The sequence below is a fragment of the Lepus europaeus genome, chromosome 2, assembly GCF_033115175.1.
Source record: "Lepus europaeus isolate LE1 chromosome 2, mLepTim1.pri, whole genome shotgun sequence".
In the NCBI taxonomy this organism is placed as follows: domain Eukaryota; kingdom Metazoa; phylum Chordata; class Mammalia; order Lagomorpha; family Leporidae; genus Lepus; species Lepus europaeus.
The window spans coordinates 148,485,586-148,504,831 of NC_084828.1; the positions used below are offsets into that span (position 1 = coordinate 148,485,586).

Here is a 19,246-nt window from a genome sequence, read left to right on the forward strand (position 1 = left end):
GTATACCTTGTAGTCACCTAGTAGGACTAGAACAGTCCTAGTTCTAGGACTAGGGCTACTGGTATAATAATCCACAGCACCCAGTTAGACTCTCCTTGCTTGACCTGAGGAAGGTTCATCCGTATCACACAGTCCTAGAGCCACAGCAATTGGTGCCACAAGCTCCAGCATCACTCAGGCTTACCAGTAGGATGAGGGGAGCAGCCACCCCTGTCTTGGTCAGCATCAACAACAAGGCTTTGGTTATCACATTAACCAGGGAGACTGACACTGAACTCCCTGTGGACCAAAGATACACCTCCAAGGAAACCCTTACTCTTCTCACAGCCAACTTCTTCTAACCTACAAACTGCAACAGACTAGACTACTGTGTCACTTATAGACAACAGCTGACAATGATTAACACAAAAGAAATTACTGATACTATACTCCTGGGTTCACCTAGAACCAAAGCCAAAGCAACAAGCCAAGTGATACCCTGCATATCAGCTAAACCATAAACTCTTACATTAAAAAAAAGCAAAACAGAATTTGAGATGATCAATCAGTGAAATAAGAAAATAAAATTGAGAGCTTTACAGCAGAACAGACCTAGTGGATGAAAGAATTTCTGACTTTGAGGACAAGAATTTTGAAATAACCCAGTCAGACAAAAAGAAAACAAATGAAGAAAGGCTATATGAAATACTGGATACCATTAAATGACAAAATATTCATATCATAGGTATTCCGGAAAGAGAAGAAAAGGAAAAAGGCATTGAGAACCTGCTAAGTGAAACAACAGTTGAAGTCACCAAGTCTTGAACAAGACATGGACATCTAGATACAAGTGCAAAGAATCCCAAGCAGACTCAATCAAAAAAAGGTCTTCTCCAAGGCATATGGTCATCAAATTGTCAAAAGTTAAAGACAAGGAGAGAATCCTAAAGCTAATAACAGAAAACTTGCAAGTTATTATATATAAAGAAAAACCAATTAGATTAACATCAGACTTCTTAGAGGAAACCCTACAGGCCAGAAGAGAGTGGGATGATATATTCAAGATCTTAAAAGAAAAAAACTTCTAACCAAGAATATTATATCCAGCAAAGCTATCCTTTAAAAGTGAAGGAGAAATAAATTATTTTCCAGACAAGTAAAAACACCACCTCCAGACTAATCTTACAAGAAATTCTGAAGGGCATCTTGCATTAGAAGTAAACATCATGAAGACACATGATACCACCAAATTCACTAACAGAATAAGTAGAATCATTATCCAAACAACATTTGCAATCCAAACAAAAATTGCCAGCCTTAATTCTTATCTATCAATACTAACCTTGAATATTACTGATATTCACGGATTAAATTAAATGGATTAAATTATCCAACTAGAAGACTAAAGTTAGTTTGCCTAAGGGGGAAGAGAGAGTGGGGGGAAGGAGTATACAATCCTACTAAGACTGAAAAATCCTACACAAAGACTGAAAAGTGAAGGGTTGGAAAAAGATATACCAGGCAAACGGAATCAAAAGCACGCAGGCATAGCTATCCTGATATCAAATAAAACAGACTGAATCGAAAACTGTAAAAAGAGATAAAGGACACTGTATTTGCATAAAGGGTTCAATGCAGCAAGAAAATATAAGAAATATAAATATACATGCACCCAACACAAGACCATCCAGATACATACAGAAAATATCATTAGGCCTAAAGGAAGAAATAGACTCCAATACAAAAATAGTGGGTGACCTCAACACCCCACTCTCATTAATGGACAGGTCATCCAGAGAGAAAAGTCAATAAATATACATCAGAGTTGAAACATACCATCCAGCAAATGGACCTAACATTTATAGGAAGCAAGAAATACTAAGGATCAGAGAGGAAATAAATGAAATTGAAACTTAAAAAAAAAAAATTTGGTTTTTTTGAGAGCATAAATCAAATCTAGTCAGACTAACAGAAAAAGAGAAAAACTCAAATAACTAAAATTAGAGATGGAAAAGGGAGACATTATAATCCATACCACTGAAATACAAAGGATCATAAGAAACTATTATGAAGAACTGTAAGCTGAAAAACTGGAAAACCACAAGAGAATGGATAAATTCCTCAATACATATTAAACTACCAAGAGTAAATCAAGAAGATATAGACAATCTAAACAAACCCATAACAAGCAATGAGATTAAAGCAGTAATCAAAAGTCTTCCTGTAGTGGAATGAGAAGGCCATGCCAAGGTGGCCACTGGCAAGCGAGCGTCAGTTAGTCAGGAATGGCTTTGAAACTGCCTGGCGACAGGCTGTGATTGGATGGCTCTGGAAACTGCCTGGCAACAGGCTGTGATTGGTTGGGGTATAGACCGCCCCTTGACCAGATTGGCTGGTCTTGGCTATATAAGCTTTGTATCAACTGTAATAAACGAGTCTGCAGGCTGCTTGCCTCAAGCCTGCTCTCACCGGACTCCCGGGGTCTGTGTGTTGACTCCGCGCCTCTTGCCCCCACCACGCTGCTCTTCTCAGAAACGAACCCACTGCTACATTGTAGAGAAATCAACGGCAACATCTGGCGCGCAACGTGACTGAGAAAGAGACAGTGTGTCGGACTCGGCGAGGTCCCCCCTGGATTTCGGCAAGTAGGCCCCTCCGTGTTTGGTGTGCTGTTCGGTTCTGTGAGGGTGAGCACAGAACCCCCTCCTACGCCCCTTTCCTTGTCCTTGTCCTCGGTCTAAGTGACCCCAGGTTAGCACACACCGCCCTGAAGCGTACGTCGCTTCTCGGCTCCTCCTTTTACTTTCGATTCGCCCGGCGAATTCACATAAGGGACTGATCATCCCAGAATTCGGAACCAAGTCATCTTCCCTCACTCGAGAGAGGTGACACTCCGGAGACACCGTGTGGGCATACGGCCTTGACCTAACGAATCAAGGAAGTCCCCCACTAAGCACAGGACATACGTACGATCTGATACACCACTATCTGTTTGTCTAGCATAGGGAAACCTCCTACAAAATGCCATCAACATCTGAGGTGCTAGGAATTTGCTTTGTTACGGTAGCAGTGCTATACGTGTCTTTCCTTTGGCTAGAGTTGGCGTACCGTGCCGCTCTTAAGCGCTCAGACATGGGAAAGATACCCCCCTCTCAGAATCCTGTGCGGATTATCAAAGATAGTGAATCTGTGAGTGATAGGAGCCTGACACTCCAGGTCCCTGTCTCACAGACAACGGTTGCTGACTTAGGGAGAGAGAACTCCAACAGTGAAAAAAACAATGTAGCAAACAAGGTAGCAATGCCTAGTCAGCCACCCCCCACATACCCGTGGGATGAACTAAGAGGACCTCTACACAATAACTCATGCGAGGTCATCCCATCCGCACCCAGTGAGGATCCCCACATTTGTGGCAGTCCTCGGGCACCCCAAGCTCTCAGCGCAGCCGCTAGATCCCATGCCATCAGCATGTTTGCTGCTAATGTTGAAGTGTACGCAAAATTCAGACCCTGGATTCCAACGCCTATAAAAAGGCTTCTATTAACCAAGGGTCGAGGATATGCTTGTGTCTTTACAGAGAATGCGGAACAGCCCATTTGGGTACCAGCCAGAAACATCAAGCCTGCAACTGACAGCCAACCAGAACCAGCTGAACAAGACCAAGACTCCGCCTTGTTAGCAGACGCACCTGCCCTATCATCCTACCCTGAGCAACTGCCCGAAGCCATATCTGTTACTGTTGTGTACCCCACTAGCTCTGGTCAGCCACTCCAATGGCCCACAGCCTGTGTGCGGTCATGCCATTCCTGATAACCATTATTCCTCATTCCTACCCCTATCTGAGCAAGCAATCCTGTGGTCTCTCGATTTGAGCGCTGGTTAGTCAATGACGGGTAAGATCCCCTGGGGGACAACGTAAGACAGGCACAGCTGCGTACGGAGACCACATGGAAACGGGGTCAACAATGGTATGGCCAAGAATCATGCCTCCCGTTGCTCAAAAATAACCGAAAAGGGGGAAATGTAGTGGAATGAGAAGGCCATGCCAAGGTGGCCACTGGCAAGCGAGCGTCAGTTAGTCAGGAATGGCTTTGAAACTGCCTGGCGACAGGCTGTGATTGGATGGCTCTGGAAACTGCCTGGCAACAGGCTGTGATTGGTTGGGGTATAGACCGCCCCTTGACCAGATTGGCTGGTCTTGGCTATATAAGCTTTGTATCAACTGTAATAAACGAGTCTGCAGGCTGCTTGCCTCAAGCCTGCTCTCACCGGACTCCCGGGGTCTGTGTGTTGACTCCGCGCCTCTTGCCCCCACCACGCTGCTCTTCTCAGAAACGAACCCACTGCTACATTGTAGAGAAATCAACGGCTACATCTTCCATCAAGAAAAAGTCCGGAAGTAGATGGCTTTACTACTGAATTCCACAAAACAGGAGGAAGTAACTCTAATACTCTTCAAACTATTCCAAAATATCAAATAGGATGGAATTCTGCCAAACTCTTTTTATGCAGCCACCATTACTTTGATACCAAAATCAAAGACATGACACAAAAAGAAAACTACAGGGCTGGCGCTGTGGCATAAAGGGGTAAAAGTCACTGCCTTGGGGGCGGAGCCTAGATGGCGGATAGTGAGGACGTGTGCCGTAGTTTGGGAAAAAAAAGTTTCATAAAAGTGGAATTACTGTAGCCTCAGGAAAAGATTCAAGAAAAAAACTGCAGAGGAAACGCTTCCTGATCTAGTGGATGTGACACAAAGAACCTACAGGGAGCCCACCGCGTGGAAACCCAACCGCGGGAGCCGAGCATGGGAACAAGCAGGAGGTAAGACAAAGGCGTCAGAAACCCGAGACATTGGGGGGGAAAGGCAAAACCTCTCTCTTCACTCACAGAGCAAAACAAAGAGCAGGTGCCATTTTACATATGTAAAGCGCCACCAACTAGTACACAAACTCAGTAACTTGGGAACTTTGGTGAAACTTGAGAACACATTGAGGGCTGCATAAACTCTTTGTGTGGTCCCAGGAGTAGATCAAAGGAATACTCACAGAGGCCAGATCACAACTACAAACAATTCCACTCACCTGTACCGAATAAATGCCCAACTGAGTCAAAAAAAAAAAAAAAAGATAGAGAGGAATCCAGCAAGGAGCAAGGGAGAGAACAATCTGGGTGAGTCACTTTTTGCACAGCCTTAAACCCGAAGAATCAAGCGGAGCTCTCTGGCCACACCCATCACAGCCTCTAAGGATCCATCAAAGCAGACAGCCCACTTAGAGGCATAGTATAACGAGAAAAAAAACACCACAGCCAAAAAAAAAAAAAAAAAAAAAACCATAAATTATCTCCAACATGCCAAACAACAAACATAGAAACCGAGGTAACAAGAGCAAGGAAGACACTATGATGCCCCCAAATGAACAAGACACCCCAATCCAAGATTATGAAGATGAAGAGACAGAGGAAATGCAAGAAGCGGATCTCAAAAAATTGATAAGAACATTAAGAAGTTCTCAAAAACAAATTCTTGAACTACAGAAATCCTTAATGGACAAGATAGAAAATCTCTCTCGTGAAAATGAAATATTAAGGAGGAATCAAAATGAAATGAAACAACTAGTAGAACATGAAACTATGATAGTGACAAAAAACCACAATGAAATGAAGAACTCAATAGATCAAATGACAAACACATTAGAGAGCCTTAAAAGCAGAATGGGTGAAGCAGAAGAGAGAATATCGGAATTAGAAGACAGAGAACAGGAAAGGAAACAGTCAAATCAAAGAAAAGAAGAAGAAATCAGAAATCTAAAAAATACTGTCAGGAATCTACAGGATACTATTAAAAAACCTAACATTCGGGTGCTAGGAGTTCCTGAAGGCATGGAGAGGGAGAAAGGATTAGAAGGCCTTTTTAGTGAGATACTAGCAGAAAATTTCCCAGGTTTGGAGAAGGACAGAGACATCCTAGTACAGGAAGCTCATAGAACCCCTAATAAACATGATCAAAAGAGATCCTCACCAAGACACGTTGTAATCGAACTTACCACAGTGAAACACAAAGAAAAGATCCTAAAATGTGCAAGAGAGAAACGCCAAATTACTCTCAGAGGATCTCCAATTAGACTCACAGCAGACTTCTCATCAGAAACCCTACAAGCTAGGAGAGAATGGCGAGATATAGCCCAGGTACTAAGAGAGAAAAACTGCCAGCCCAGAATATTATATCCTGCAAAACTCTCATTTGTGAATGAAGGTGAAATAAAGACCTTTCACAGCAAACAGAAATTGAAAGAATTTGTCGCCACTCGTCCAGCCCTGCAAAAGATGCTTAAAGATGTGTTACATACAGAAAAACGGTAACCAATATGAAAGAAGGTAAAGGAAGGAAACCTCACAGCAAAAGATCATAGGAGTCTCAAACCACATATTAGAAAAAATCTTTGGCAAATGACAGGGCAAAGTTACTCCTTCTCAATAGTCACATTGAATGTTTATGGCTTGAACTGCCCAGTTAAAAGACACCGATTGGCTGATTGGGTTAAGGAACAAAACCCATCTTTTTGCTGCTTACAAGAAACTCATCTTTCCAACAATGATGCATACAGACTGAAAGTGAAAGGCTAGAAAAATATATACCATGCCAACAGAAATGCAAAAAGAGCGGGCGTAGCCATCTTAATATCGGACAACATAAACTTTACCACAAAAACTGTTAGGAGAGACAAAGAGGGGCACTATTTAATGATTAAGGGATCCATTCAACAGGAAGATATAACGATTATCAATGTATATGCACCTAATTACAGGGCACCAGCTTATTTAAAAGACTTGTTAAGGGACTTAAAAGGAGACTTAGACCACAACACAATAGTACTGGGGGACTTCAATACTCCACTCTCAGAGATAGACAGATCAACAAGGAGACAGTAGATTTAAATGACACTATAGCCCAAATGGATCTAACAGATATCTACAGAACACTTCAGCCTACATCTAAGGACTTTACATTCTTCTTAGCAGTACATGGGACCTTCTCTAGGATTGACCACATACTAGGCCATAAAGCAAGTCTCAGCAAATTCAAAAGAATTAGAATCATACCATGCAGCTTCTCAGACCACAAAGGAATGAAATTGGAAATTAGCAACTCGGGAATCCCTAGAGCACGTGCAAACACATGGAGATTGAACAACATGCTCCTGAATGAACAATGGGTCATAGAAGAAATTAAAAGAGAAATCAAAAATTTTCTGGAAGTAAATGAGGATAAAAGCACAACATACCAAAACCTATGGGATACAACAAAAGCAGTGTTAAGAGGAAAGTTTATATCAATAGGTGCCTACCTCAAGAAATTGGGAAGGCACCAAATAAATGAGCTTTCAAGTCATCTCAACGATCTAGAAAATCTGCAGCAAACCAAACCCAAACCCAGTAGGAGAAGAGAAATAATTAAAATCAAAGAAGAAATCAACAGGATTGAATCCAAAAAAAATTACAAAAAAATCAGCCAAACGAGGAGCTGGTTTTTTGAAAAAATAAACAAAATTGACACCCCATTGGCCCAACTAACTAAAAAAAGAAAAGACCCAAATCAATAGGATCAGAAATGAAAATGGAAACGTAACAACAGACACCACAGAAATAAAAAGAATCATCAGAAATTACTACAAGGACTTGTATGCCAGCAAACAGGGAAATCTATCAGAAATGGACAGATTCTTGGACACATATAACCTACCTAAATTGAGCCAGGAAGACATAGAAAACCTAAACAGACCCATCACTGACACAGAAATTGAAACAGTAATAAAGGCCCTCCCAACAAAGAAAAGCCCAGGATCAGATGGATTCACTGCTGAGTTCTACCAGACATTTAGAGAACTAATTCCAATTCTTCTCAAACTATTCAAAACAATCAAAAAAGAGGGAATCCTCCCAAATTCTTTCTATGAAGCCAGCATCACCTTAATTCCTAAGCCGGAAAAAGATGCAGCATTGAAAGAGAATTACAGACCCATATCCCTGGTGAACATAGATGCAAAAATACTCAATAAAATTCTGGCCAATAGAATGCAACAACACATCAGAAAGATCATCCACCCAGACCAAGTGGGATTTATCCCTGGTATGCAGGGACGGTTCAACGTTCGCAAAACAATCAACGTAATACACTACATTAACAGACTGCAGAAGAAAAACCATATGATTCTCTCAATAGATGCAGAGAAAGCATTTGATAAAATACAACACCGTTTCATGATGAAAACTCTAAGCAAACTGGGTATGGAAGGAACATTCCTCAATACAATCAAAGCAATATATGAAAAGCCCACGGCCAACATCCTATTGAATGGGGAAAAGTTGGAAGCATTTCCGCTGAGATCTGGTACCAGACAGGGATGCCCTCTCTCACCACTGCTATTCAATATAGTTCTGGAAGTTTTGGCCAGAGCTATTAGGCAAGAAAAAGAAATTAAAGGGATACAAATCGGGAAGGAAGAACTCAAACTATCCCTCTTTGCAGATGATATGATTCTTTATTTAGGGGACCCAAAGAACTCTACTAAGAGACTGCTGGAACTCATCGAAGAGTTTGGCAAAGTAGCAGGATATAAAATCAATGCACAAAAATCAACAGCCTTTGTATACACAGACAATGCCACGGCTGAGAAAGAACTTCTAAGTTCAATCCCATTCTCAATAGCTACAAAAATAATCAAATACCTTGGAATAAACTTAACCAAGATCCCTACGATGAATTAAAGATTTCTACGATGAAAATTACAAAACCTTAAAGAAAGAAATAGAAGAGGATACCAAAAAATGGAGGAATCTTCCATGCTCATGGATTGGAAGAATCAACATCATCAAAATGTCTATTCTCCCAAAAGCAATTTATACATTCAATGCAATACCAATCAAGATCCCGAAGACCTTCTTCTCAGATCTGGAAAAAATGATGCTGAAATTCATATGGAGACACAGAAGACCTCGAATAGCCAAAGCAATCTTGTACAACAAAAACAAAGCCGGAGGCATCACAATACCAGATTTCAGGACATACTACAGGGCAGTTGTTATCAAAACAGCATGGTACTGGTACAGAAACACATGGATAGACCAATGGAACAGAATAGAAACACCAGAAATCAATCCAAACATCTACAGCCAACTTATATTTGATCAAAGATTCAAAACTAATCCCTGGAATAAGGACAGCCTATTCAATAAATGGTGCTGGCAAAATTGGATTTCCACGTGCAGAAGCTTGAAGCAAGACCCCTACCTTTCACCTTACACAAAAATTCACTCAACATGGATTAAAGACTTAAATCTACGACCCGAAACCATCAAATTATTAGAGAGCATTGGAGAAACCCTGCAAGATATAGGTACAGGCAAAGACTTCTTGGAAAAGACCCCAGGAGCACAGGCAGTCAAAACCAAAATTAACATTTAGGATTGCATCAAATTGAGAAGTTTCTGTACTTCAAAAGAAACAGTCAGGAAAGTGAAGAGGCAACCGACAGAATGGGAAAAAATATTTGCAAACTATACTACAGATAAAGGGTTGATAACCAGAATCTACAAAGAAATCAAGAAAATCCACAACAACAGAACAAACAACCCACTTAAGAGATGGGCCAAGGACCTCAAGAGACATTTTTCGAAAGAAGAAATCCAAATGGCCAACAGACACATGAAAAAATGTTCAAGATCACTAGCAATCAGAGAAATGCAAATCAAAACCACAATGAGGTTTCACCTCACCCCGGGGAGAATGGCTCACATCCAGAAATCTACCAACAATAGATGCTGGAGAGGATGTGGGGAAAAAGGGACACTAACCCACTGTTGGTGGGAATGCAAACTGGTTAAGCCACTATGGAAGTCAGTCTGGAGATTCCTCAGAAACCTGAACTTAACCCTACCATACAACCCAGCCATCCCACTCCTTGGAATTTACCCAAAGGAAATTAATTTGGCTAATAAAAAAGCCATCTGCACATTAATGTTTATTGCAGCTCAATTCACAATAGCTAAGACCTGGAACCAACCCAAATGCCCATCAACAGTAGACTGGATAAAGAAATTATGGGACATGTACTCCATAGAGTACTAAACAGCAGTAAGAAACAGTGAAACCCAGTCATTTGCAACAAGATGGAGGAATCTGGAAAACATCATGCTGAGTGAATTAAGCCAGTCCCAAAGAGACAAATATCATTTGTTTTCCCTCTTCGGCAACAACTGAGCACCAAAGGGGAAACCTGTTGAAGTGAAACGGACACTATAAGAAACAATGACCTGATCAGCTCTTGTCCTGACTCTAGATGTACAATGTAATACTTTATTCTTTTTAGTATTTGTTGTTGTTGTTGTTGTTGTTGTTGTTCTAGTACTAGTGGTTGAACTCTGTAATTCACACACAATTATTCTTAGGTGTTTAAATTTTAACTGAAAAGTGATCCCTGTTAAATTTAAGAGTGGAAAAAGAGAGGGAGGAGATGTACAATTTGGGACATGCACAATCAGACTTGCCCCAAATGGTGGAGTTAGATATGTGCCAGGGGATTCCAATACAATCCCATCAAGGTGGCATGTACCAATGCCATCTCACTAGTCCAAGTGATCAATTTCAGTTCACAATTGATGGCTCTGATAGGTCTAAGAGTCAAAGGGATCACACAAACAAGACTAGTGTTTGCTAATACTAACTGATAGAATCAAAAAGGGAGAGAAGGATCCAACATGGGAAGCGGGATACACAGCAGACTCATAGAATGGCAGATGTCCTAAACAACACTCTGGCCTCAGAATCAGCCCTTAAGGCATTCAGATCTGGCTTAAGAGCCCATGAGAGTACTGTAGGCATGGAAAGCCAAGATACCATGGAAAAGAAAAAAAAGAAGAAGACCTAAATGAAAGATCTCTGCGAGTGAGATCCCAGTGGAAAGAACGGGGCCATCAAAGAAGGAGGTACCTTTCTCTGAAGGGAGGAGAGAACTTCCACTTTGACTATGACCCTATCGGAATAAGATCAAAGTCAGCGAACTCTAAAGGCTTCCATAGCCCTGGCAACTCATGACTAGAGCCTAGGGAGATTACTGACGCCATGAACAGGAGTGTCAAATTGTTAAGTCAGCAACAGGAGTCACTGTGTACTTACATCCCATGTGGGATCTGTCCTTAATGCGTTGTTTAATGTGCAGTGATGCTATAACTAGTACTGAAACAGTATTTTTACACTTTGTGTTTCTGCATGGGTACAAACTGATGAGATCTTTACTAATTATATACTGAATCGATCTTCTGTATATAAAGATAATTGGAAATGAAAAAAAAAAAAACCTGGTGTTAAATTGGAAATGGCATAGAAAATTAATTAATTTTTAAAAAAATATTATGTAGGATCTCTGTCTTTAATGTGCTGTACACTCTTATTTAATGCTAATAACTAGTACTCCAACAGTATTTTTTTTCACTTTGTGTTGCTATATGGGGGCAAACTGTTGAAATCGTTACCTAATATATACTAAACTGATCTTTTGTATATAAAGAGAATTGAAAATGAATCATGATGTGATTGGAAGAGGAGAGGGAGCGGGAAAGGGGAGGGTTGTGGGTGGGAGGGAAGTTTTGGGAGGGGGAAGCCATTGTAACCGATAAGCCGTACTTTGGAAATTTATATTCATTAAATAAAAGTTTAATTAAAAAAAATAATAAATAAAGATAATTGGAAATGAAAAAAAAAAACCTGGTGTTAAATTGGAAATGGCATAGAAAATTAATTAATTTTTAAAAAAATATTATGTTAGGATCTCTGTCTTTAATGTGCTGTACACTGTTATTTAATGCTATAACTAGTACTCCAACAGTATTTTTTTCACTTTGTGTTGTTATATGGGGACAAACTGTTGAAATCTTTACTTAATATATACTAAACTGATCTTCTATATATAAAGAGAATTGAAAATGAATCTTGATGTGCATGGAAGGGGAGAGGGAGCGGGAAAGGGGAGGGTTGCAGGTGGGAGGGAAGTTATGGGAGGGGGGAAGCCATTGTAATCCATAAGCTGTACTTTGGAAATTTATATTCATTAAATAAAAGTTTAATAAATGAAAAAAAAAAAAGAAGAAAAAAAATTTTGTGTTTCAAAGAATACTATCAAAAAAAATAAAAAGGACAACACTCAGAACTAGAGAAAATATCTGCAAATCATGTATTTGATAAAGAACTTGTATTCAGAACATATAAAGAAACTTAACAACTCAACAATAAAAGGACAAGTAATTTAAAAGTGCTTGGGGCCAGCGCGATGGTGCACTAGGTTAATCCTCCTCCTGCGGCACCGGCATCCCATATGGGTGCCAGTTCTAGTCCTGGTTGCTCCTTTTCCAGTCCAGCTCTCTGCTGTGGCCCAGGAGGGCAGTGGAGGATGGCCCAAGTGCTTGGGCCCCTGCACCTACATGGGAGACCAGGAAAGAAGCTCCTGGCTCCTGGCTTCAGATCAGCGTAGCTCCAGCCATGGCAGCCATTTGGGAGTGAACCAATGGAAGGAAGACCTTTCTCTCTCTCTCTCTCACTGTAACTCTACCTGTCAAATAAACAAAATTTTAAAAAAAAATTTTTTTTTTAATTTTCTTTAAGAAAAAGTGCTAAGATACCTGAAAAGCCATTTCATCAAAGAATATAGACTAATGGCCAACAAACACATGGAAAAACATTCAACATCATTAGGAAACCAAAAATCAAAACCACAAAAGGATATCTAAAATAAAGAGGTAAAAAAGGACTGGCATTATTCACAATAAGAAAAGTGGAGGGGCCAGCGCTGTTGCACAGCGGGTTAACACCCTGGCCTGAGTGTCGGCATCACATATGGGCGCCAGTTCTAGTCCCGGCTGCTCCACTTCCAATCCAGCTCTCTGCTATGGCCTGAGAAAGCAGTACAAGATGGCCCAAGTTCTTGGGCCCCTGCAACCGTGTGGGAGACCCGGAAGAAGACCCTGTCTCCTGGCTTCAGATCGGCGCAGCTCCATCCATTGCGACCATCTGGGGAGTGAACCACCAGATGGAAGACCTCTCTTTCTCTCTCTGCCTCTCCTCTCTCTGTATAAATAAATCTTTAAAAAAAAAAAAAAGAAAGAAAAGTGGAAACACAAGTGTTTATCAGTTGATGAAGGGACTGACAAAATATAATACAGCCACACAATAAGTTATCTGATAACGAAAAGAAATGAAATACTAATATACGCCACAACAAGGATATACCTTGAAAATGGTATGTTAAGTAAAAGAAGTCAGTCACAAAGACTGCATTTTCTAGCATTTTATCTATCTCTGATATTCCAAATAGGCAAGTCCAAAAAACAGATTACTGCCTGCCAAATGCTAGGAAGAACAGTTATCAAGTTGTTTTAACAGATTCTAGAGAAAGTATTTTAAGGGGAATCTTGAATGTGTTCTAACAATATTGCTGATGGCTCACATATCTATGAATACACCAAAAACAAACAAAAACACACTAAATTATTTACCTTAGGGGCCAGCGCTATGGCATAAAGGGTAAAGCCACCACCTGCAGTGCCAGCATCCCATTTGGACACTGGTTGGAGATCCAGCTGCTCCACTGCCAATCCAGTTCCCTAATGGGAAAGCAGCAGAAGATGGCCCAAGAACTTGGGCTCCCGCACCCACATGGGAGAAACCAGGAAGTAACTCCTGGCTTCAGCCTGCCTTTAGCAGCCCTGGCTGCGGCCACATGGAGAGTAAACCAGCAGATGGAAGATTGATACTCTCTTTCTCTCTCTCCCTCTCTCCCTCCCTGCCTCTCTGTATCTCTACCCTTCAAATACACAAATAAATCTTAAACAAAAGTATATGCCTTGAAGGGTGAATTTTAGGATATGTAAATCACATCAAAATATATCAGCATATTTTAATATCATATGATATATATTTAATAAAATATATCTTAAAGCTACAATAAAAACAAAAAGGTTTTAAAATGTAAATGGAAGGTAAAAACTGAACTGAGAGCACAGAAATAGTTCTGTTACAAACTTTTTAAAAAAAAAAAATTAATCACTATTCCCTAAGAACATTAAAAAGTTTGCAGATAATCTCAATTATGGACAAGTTCACTAAGCAAAAAGTATTACAGTAAGTCTGTTCTTTAGAATTAATGCATGAGTATGCTATAACTGTATTAAAAACAGAAGTTAAATTATGATGACCAGAGCAATCTACCACTTGAGGGAAAAACAAAATCATTTAAATATACAATTTTCTTTAAGGCTGATTCAATAAACTTTAAAAAAAAAAAAAAAAACCTTCAAACTACCCTGGAAATGCCAATTTTCCCTCTAACTTTGCTTAGTGAAGCTAAATAGGGAAAAAAAATTAGACACAAATATTCTACAAGAGGGATAATTATGCAAACTTAGGAGTTCATAAAATTCAGGTACTGAAAGACAACAGAGGGGTCAGCACTGTGGCTCAGCGGGTTAACGCCCTGGCCTGAAGTGCCGGCATCCCATATGGACGCCGGTTCTAATCCCGGCTGCTCCTCTTCCGATCCAGCTCTCTGCTGTGGCCTGGGAAGGTGGTAGAGTATGGCCCAAGTCCTTGGGCCCCTGCACCCATGTGGGAGACCTGGAGAAGGCTCCTGGCTCCTAGCTTCGGATCAGCGGAGCTCCAGCCATTGCAGCCAATTGGGGAGTGAACCATTGGATGGAAGACCTCTCTCTCCACCTCTCCTCTCTCTGTGTAACTCTTTCAAATAAATAAATAAATCTTAAAAAAAAAAAAGAGAGACACAGAATCAAAGTCAAATGTTTCAAATTTATAGACAGCTTGTTAATGCAACCAGAAATGCTATAAAGTGCAAATGATGCAACATCCTAAGAAGTTACCAAACTCTCTACTGACAAAAAATGAAAAAAAAAAACTGACTTTGGGCATGTGTCATGCTTTATCTTGTGTACTCATTTAGAATAATAATTTAGGCCGGCGCCGCGGCTCACTAGGCTAATCCTCCGCCTTGCGGCGCCGGCACACCGGGTTCTAGTCCCGGTCGGGGCACCGGTCCTGTCCTGGTTACCCCTCTTCCAGGCCAGCTCTCTGCTGTGGCCAGGGAGTGCAGTGGAGGATGGCCCAAGTCCTTGGGCCCTGCACCCCATGGGAGACCAGGAGAAGCACCTGGCTCCTGCCATCGGATCAGCGCGGTGCGGCGGCCATTGGAGGGTGAACCAACGGCAAAAAGGAAGACCTTTCTCTCTGTCTCTCTCTCACTGTCCACTCTGCCTGTCAAAAAAAAATAATAATAATTTAAAAGAATATGAGGACCTATTTGTCAAAGTGTAGTATACTCATTTTACTCATTACTAATTAAAGAACCAAACTTCTTTTGTAATGGTCAACAGGAGCCATTTATTGAATATCCGATGTATTCAAAGCATTAATTTTACAATATTCATTTAATCATTACAACACTCCTTACATAGAGGAAACAGAAGCACTTACACCTTGGACTGCTAGGGAAAGCTACCCAAAAACAGAAAAAATGACATCATCCTATCCCAAGGGAAGAAAAAAAAAATCAAATCCAATTTTTAGATTTCATTACAGACCTAAAAAAAGGTCACAAACTTCACTAGAACTAATGGCATATTTCCTCTGACAAACAGATACAAAATACGCTGACTACACACAAAATAGACTCTACATAAGAAAATTTAACACTACTACTGCATAATCCTCATATTGATAGCATCCAAGACAGTAACTGGTTTACTTTCCTTTTTTTTTTTTTCCTTAAGTTTTACTTATTTATTTGAAAGGCAGAGTTACAGAGAGGTAGAGGCAGAGAGAGAGAGAGAGAGAGAGAGAGAGAGAGAGGTCTTCCATCCGCTGGTTCACTCCCCAAATGGTCAAAACTGCCAGAGATGGGCGGATCCGAAGCCAGGAGCTGGGAGCTTCCTCCAAGTCTCCCACGTGGGCGCAGGGGCTCATGCACTTAGGCCATCTCCCACTGCTTTCCTAGGCACATCAGCAGGGAGGTGGATAGAACCTGGAACAACAGGGACTCAAACTGGCACCCATGTGGTATGCAAGCACTGCAGGCAGAAGCTTAATGACAATGCCACAGCACCAGCCCCTTTACTTTCCCTTTAACTGTTACTTTTATTTCTTACCAAACTTCTCCAGACAGATATAGAAAACCAGAAATGTCAAAAGAAAAAAGAACAATAATTTATTCTAAATGTAGCACTTCCATTTAAAACACTCACATATGTTTCAGACAAGGACTGAACAGCACTATGGAGTTGTTCTGCATTAGTCAAGATACTGAAACTGAGCAATGCTTAAAATGATACTTTGTAGAGGCAGGATAGAAAAGTAAAACCACCAAGAACACTTACTTTCCCCTCCATGAATGCTTTGTTGTATAGAAGCACGCCAAATCCTTATTTTCCCTAATTATGTTCATTTTGTGCTGAAACCTGAAGATTAAAAGAAAAAAACAGGTATACTTAGTATAGTGTTATATAACCCTAGTACAGTGTTACATAGCCTGAATTTCTCACACCCAAAGTATGATCTCTCATTTTCATAGTCTGCCATATGTCCTCTACAAGACCATAATTTTCTTAAAGATATATTTTATTTATTTAAAATGCAGAGTTACAGAAGGAGGGAGAAAGACAGTAGGATCAGGGGAGGGGGAGGAAGAGAGAGAGAAAGAGAAAACAGGGAGATATCTCTTCATCCACTAGCTCATTCCTCAATGGCCACAACAACTGGGGCTGGGAAAAGGCTGCAGCCAGGAGCCTGGAACTCCATCAGAACCTCCCATGAGGGTGACAGGGGCCCAAGCACTTGGGTCAGCTTCCACTAGCCCTTTTTTCCCAGGCCCATTAGCAAGGAGCTGGATGGGAAATTGAGCAGCTGGAAATTGAATTAGTGCTCACGGAATCCCAGAGTCTCAAATGAAGGCTTAATCCAATGCACCACAATGTTGGCCCCTATAATTTTTTTTTAGCACTCAATTCAGAATAGTTTAAATATTGCAGTTTCTAAGGAACAGTCTGCTCAGCTTTCTGCCATAGCTTTTAGTACCATGTTTTGACTGTCTGCTCAACTGTCTTTCTCTCCCCACTCTGGACAAGAGCCATTCTCTATCAATATCCTGAGTTTATGGAATAGAATTAAAAATATATTTATATTTCATATTGCCAAACAATGCCCTGGCACATCATGGGCACCTAAAAATGTCTGTCAAGTGTTAAATCAATTCCAAAAAGCTTTTATTGAGTTAAACACCAAGCATTATAACTTTAAAGGGTATCTTTTGTAAACAACAAGTTTCTCATTAAAAAATAATGCATGCCCATGGAAAGAAATCTAAAGTGTTCTAGTCTCCATTTTCTTAAGATTTATTTGAAAGGCAGAGTGGACAAAGAGAAGAAGAGACAGAGTGAGAGATACATGTCCCCTCCCCAAATGGCTGCAACAGCCAGGTCTAGGCCAAGACAAAGCCATAGCCTGGAGCTCCATCTGGGTCTTCCACTTGAGTGGCAAAGATCGAAACACTTGGGCCATTTCTGCTGCCTTCCCAGGTGCATCAGCAGGGAGCTGGGTGGGAAGCAGAGCATCAGGCTTCAAACCAGCACTTCAATATGGGATGTTTATGCCACAAGGCACAGCTTAACCTGCGGCGCAATGCCAGCCCCCAGCCTCCCTTCTTAGATTTAGAAAAATGCTGTTTTTAAAACAAAGTTGAGGCTAGTGTTGTAACATAGAGGGTAAAGATGCCACCTGCGGCACCAGCATCCCATATAGGTACTAATGAAAGGCTGATGATAAATTTCCAAAATATAGCTTACTTCATTTGAATAAATTAAAACTGAACATAGTAATTTATTTCTTCTTTTGTGACTTGGTTATTTCTTCCCAGCCTTAATAATTAGATACGCATGGCCTGCTTTGTAGCATAATGGGTAAAGCTGTCATCTGCAATGGCAGAATACCATATTGGTTACTGGTTCAAATCCTGGCTGCTCCACTTCCTATCCAGCTCCCTGCTAATGGCCTAGGAAAAGAAGCAGAAGATGGCCCAAGTGCCTGGGCCCCTTCCACCTAAGTGGGAGGCCCAGATGAAGCTCCTAGTTTTGGCCAGGCTCAGACATGCCCATTACAGCCATTTGGAGAAGGAACCAGCAGATGGAAGGCACTTTTCTCTCTCTCTCTGTAACTCTTTCAAATAAATAAATAAATCTTTAAAAAATTAGAAATGCATTCTAAAAAGTCTTGTAGGATACAAACACCAATAATTCAAATGGAATGAGTGAAATTATGATTCACTTCAGCAGCTATGTATAACTTTAAATATTAGTAATTTTTTATCATCAAATATGCTTTTCACTATTAGAATACAGCCATATTCATTCAAGAACACTTTTGTAACAGTTTTTTGAGATATGATTCACACACCATAACTTCATTCTTTTAAATGTGTACAGGGCCAGTGTTGTGGTGCAGTGAGTTGAACCACCACTTATACCACTTGCACCATTATCCCTGGCCACCTTGATTCTGACCCAGCTCCCTGTTAAGGTACCTGGGAAGGCAGCAGATGACGACCTAAATATCCAAACCCCTACCACCCATGTAGAGAACCAGGATGGAGTTCTTGCCTCCTGGCTTTGGCCTAGCCCAGACCTAGCTGTTGATGGCATCTGGAGAATGAAACAGCAAGTGGAAGATCCTATCCCTCCCTCCCTGTTACTCTGCCTTTCAAATAAGTAAACAAATCTAAAAAAATAAATAAAATGATACAATTCAGTCATTTTCAGTATATTCACAAAGTACTGCAATCATCACAAACACTTTTAGAACAATTTCATTATGCCAATAAAAAACCTTATACTCTCTCTTTTATGCTTCTTGTGCCTCCCCTCCATCTGCTGCGTTTTCCCAAAAAACCCTTTCCCTTACTCCAGTGTTTGGTGTGTTTTGTGACGGTCTAATAGAAATAGATAACAATAATCTAAAAATTTATGACATGTCCTGAAATTATACAATAACTTTAATTGAATAGTCATCAGGTGTCAGTTACTGGGCTAGACATTTAAACATGCATGGTATGTCATATTGTGCCCATAACAACATTGTGGGACAGGTAAGATGATTCTTATGATATTGACAAGAAAAGTGAGTGGTCAGAGAAATTAAAACACTTGTCCAAGATCACAA

At 40.6% G+C, this 19,246-nt stretch overlaps 1 protein-coding gene across 4 annotated transcripts in view; it reads right to left on the minus strand.

Moving 5' to 3' along the window:
* Positions 1-19,246, minus strand: part of DNAJC13 (DnaJ heat shock protein family (Hsp40) member C13) — a 145,140-nt gene that overhangs the window by 114,275 nt on the left and 11,619 nt on the right. For all 4 annotated transcript variants that reach the window (XM_062214722.1, XM_062214706.1, XM_062214713.1 and 1 more), the window contains exon 2: positions 16,414-16,494. In XM_062214722.1, coding sequence (XP_062070706.1) covers positions 16,414-16,481 — 68 coding nt within the window. In that variant the 5' untranslated portion in view covers positions 16,482-16,494. The remainder of the gene's footprint in view (positions 1-16,413; positions 16,495-19,246) is intronic.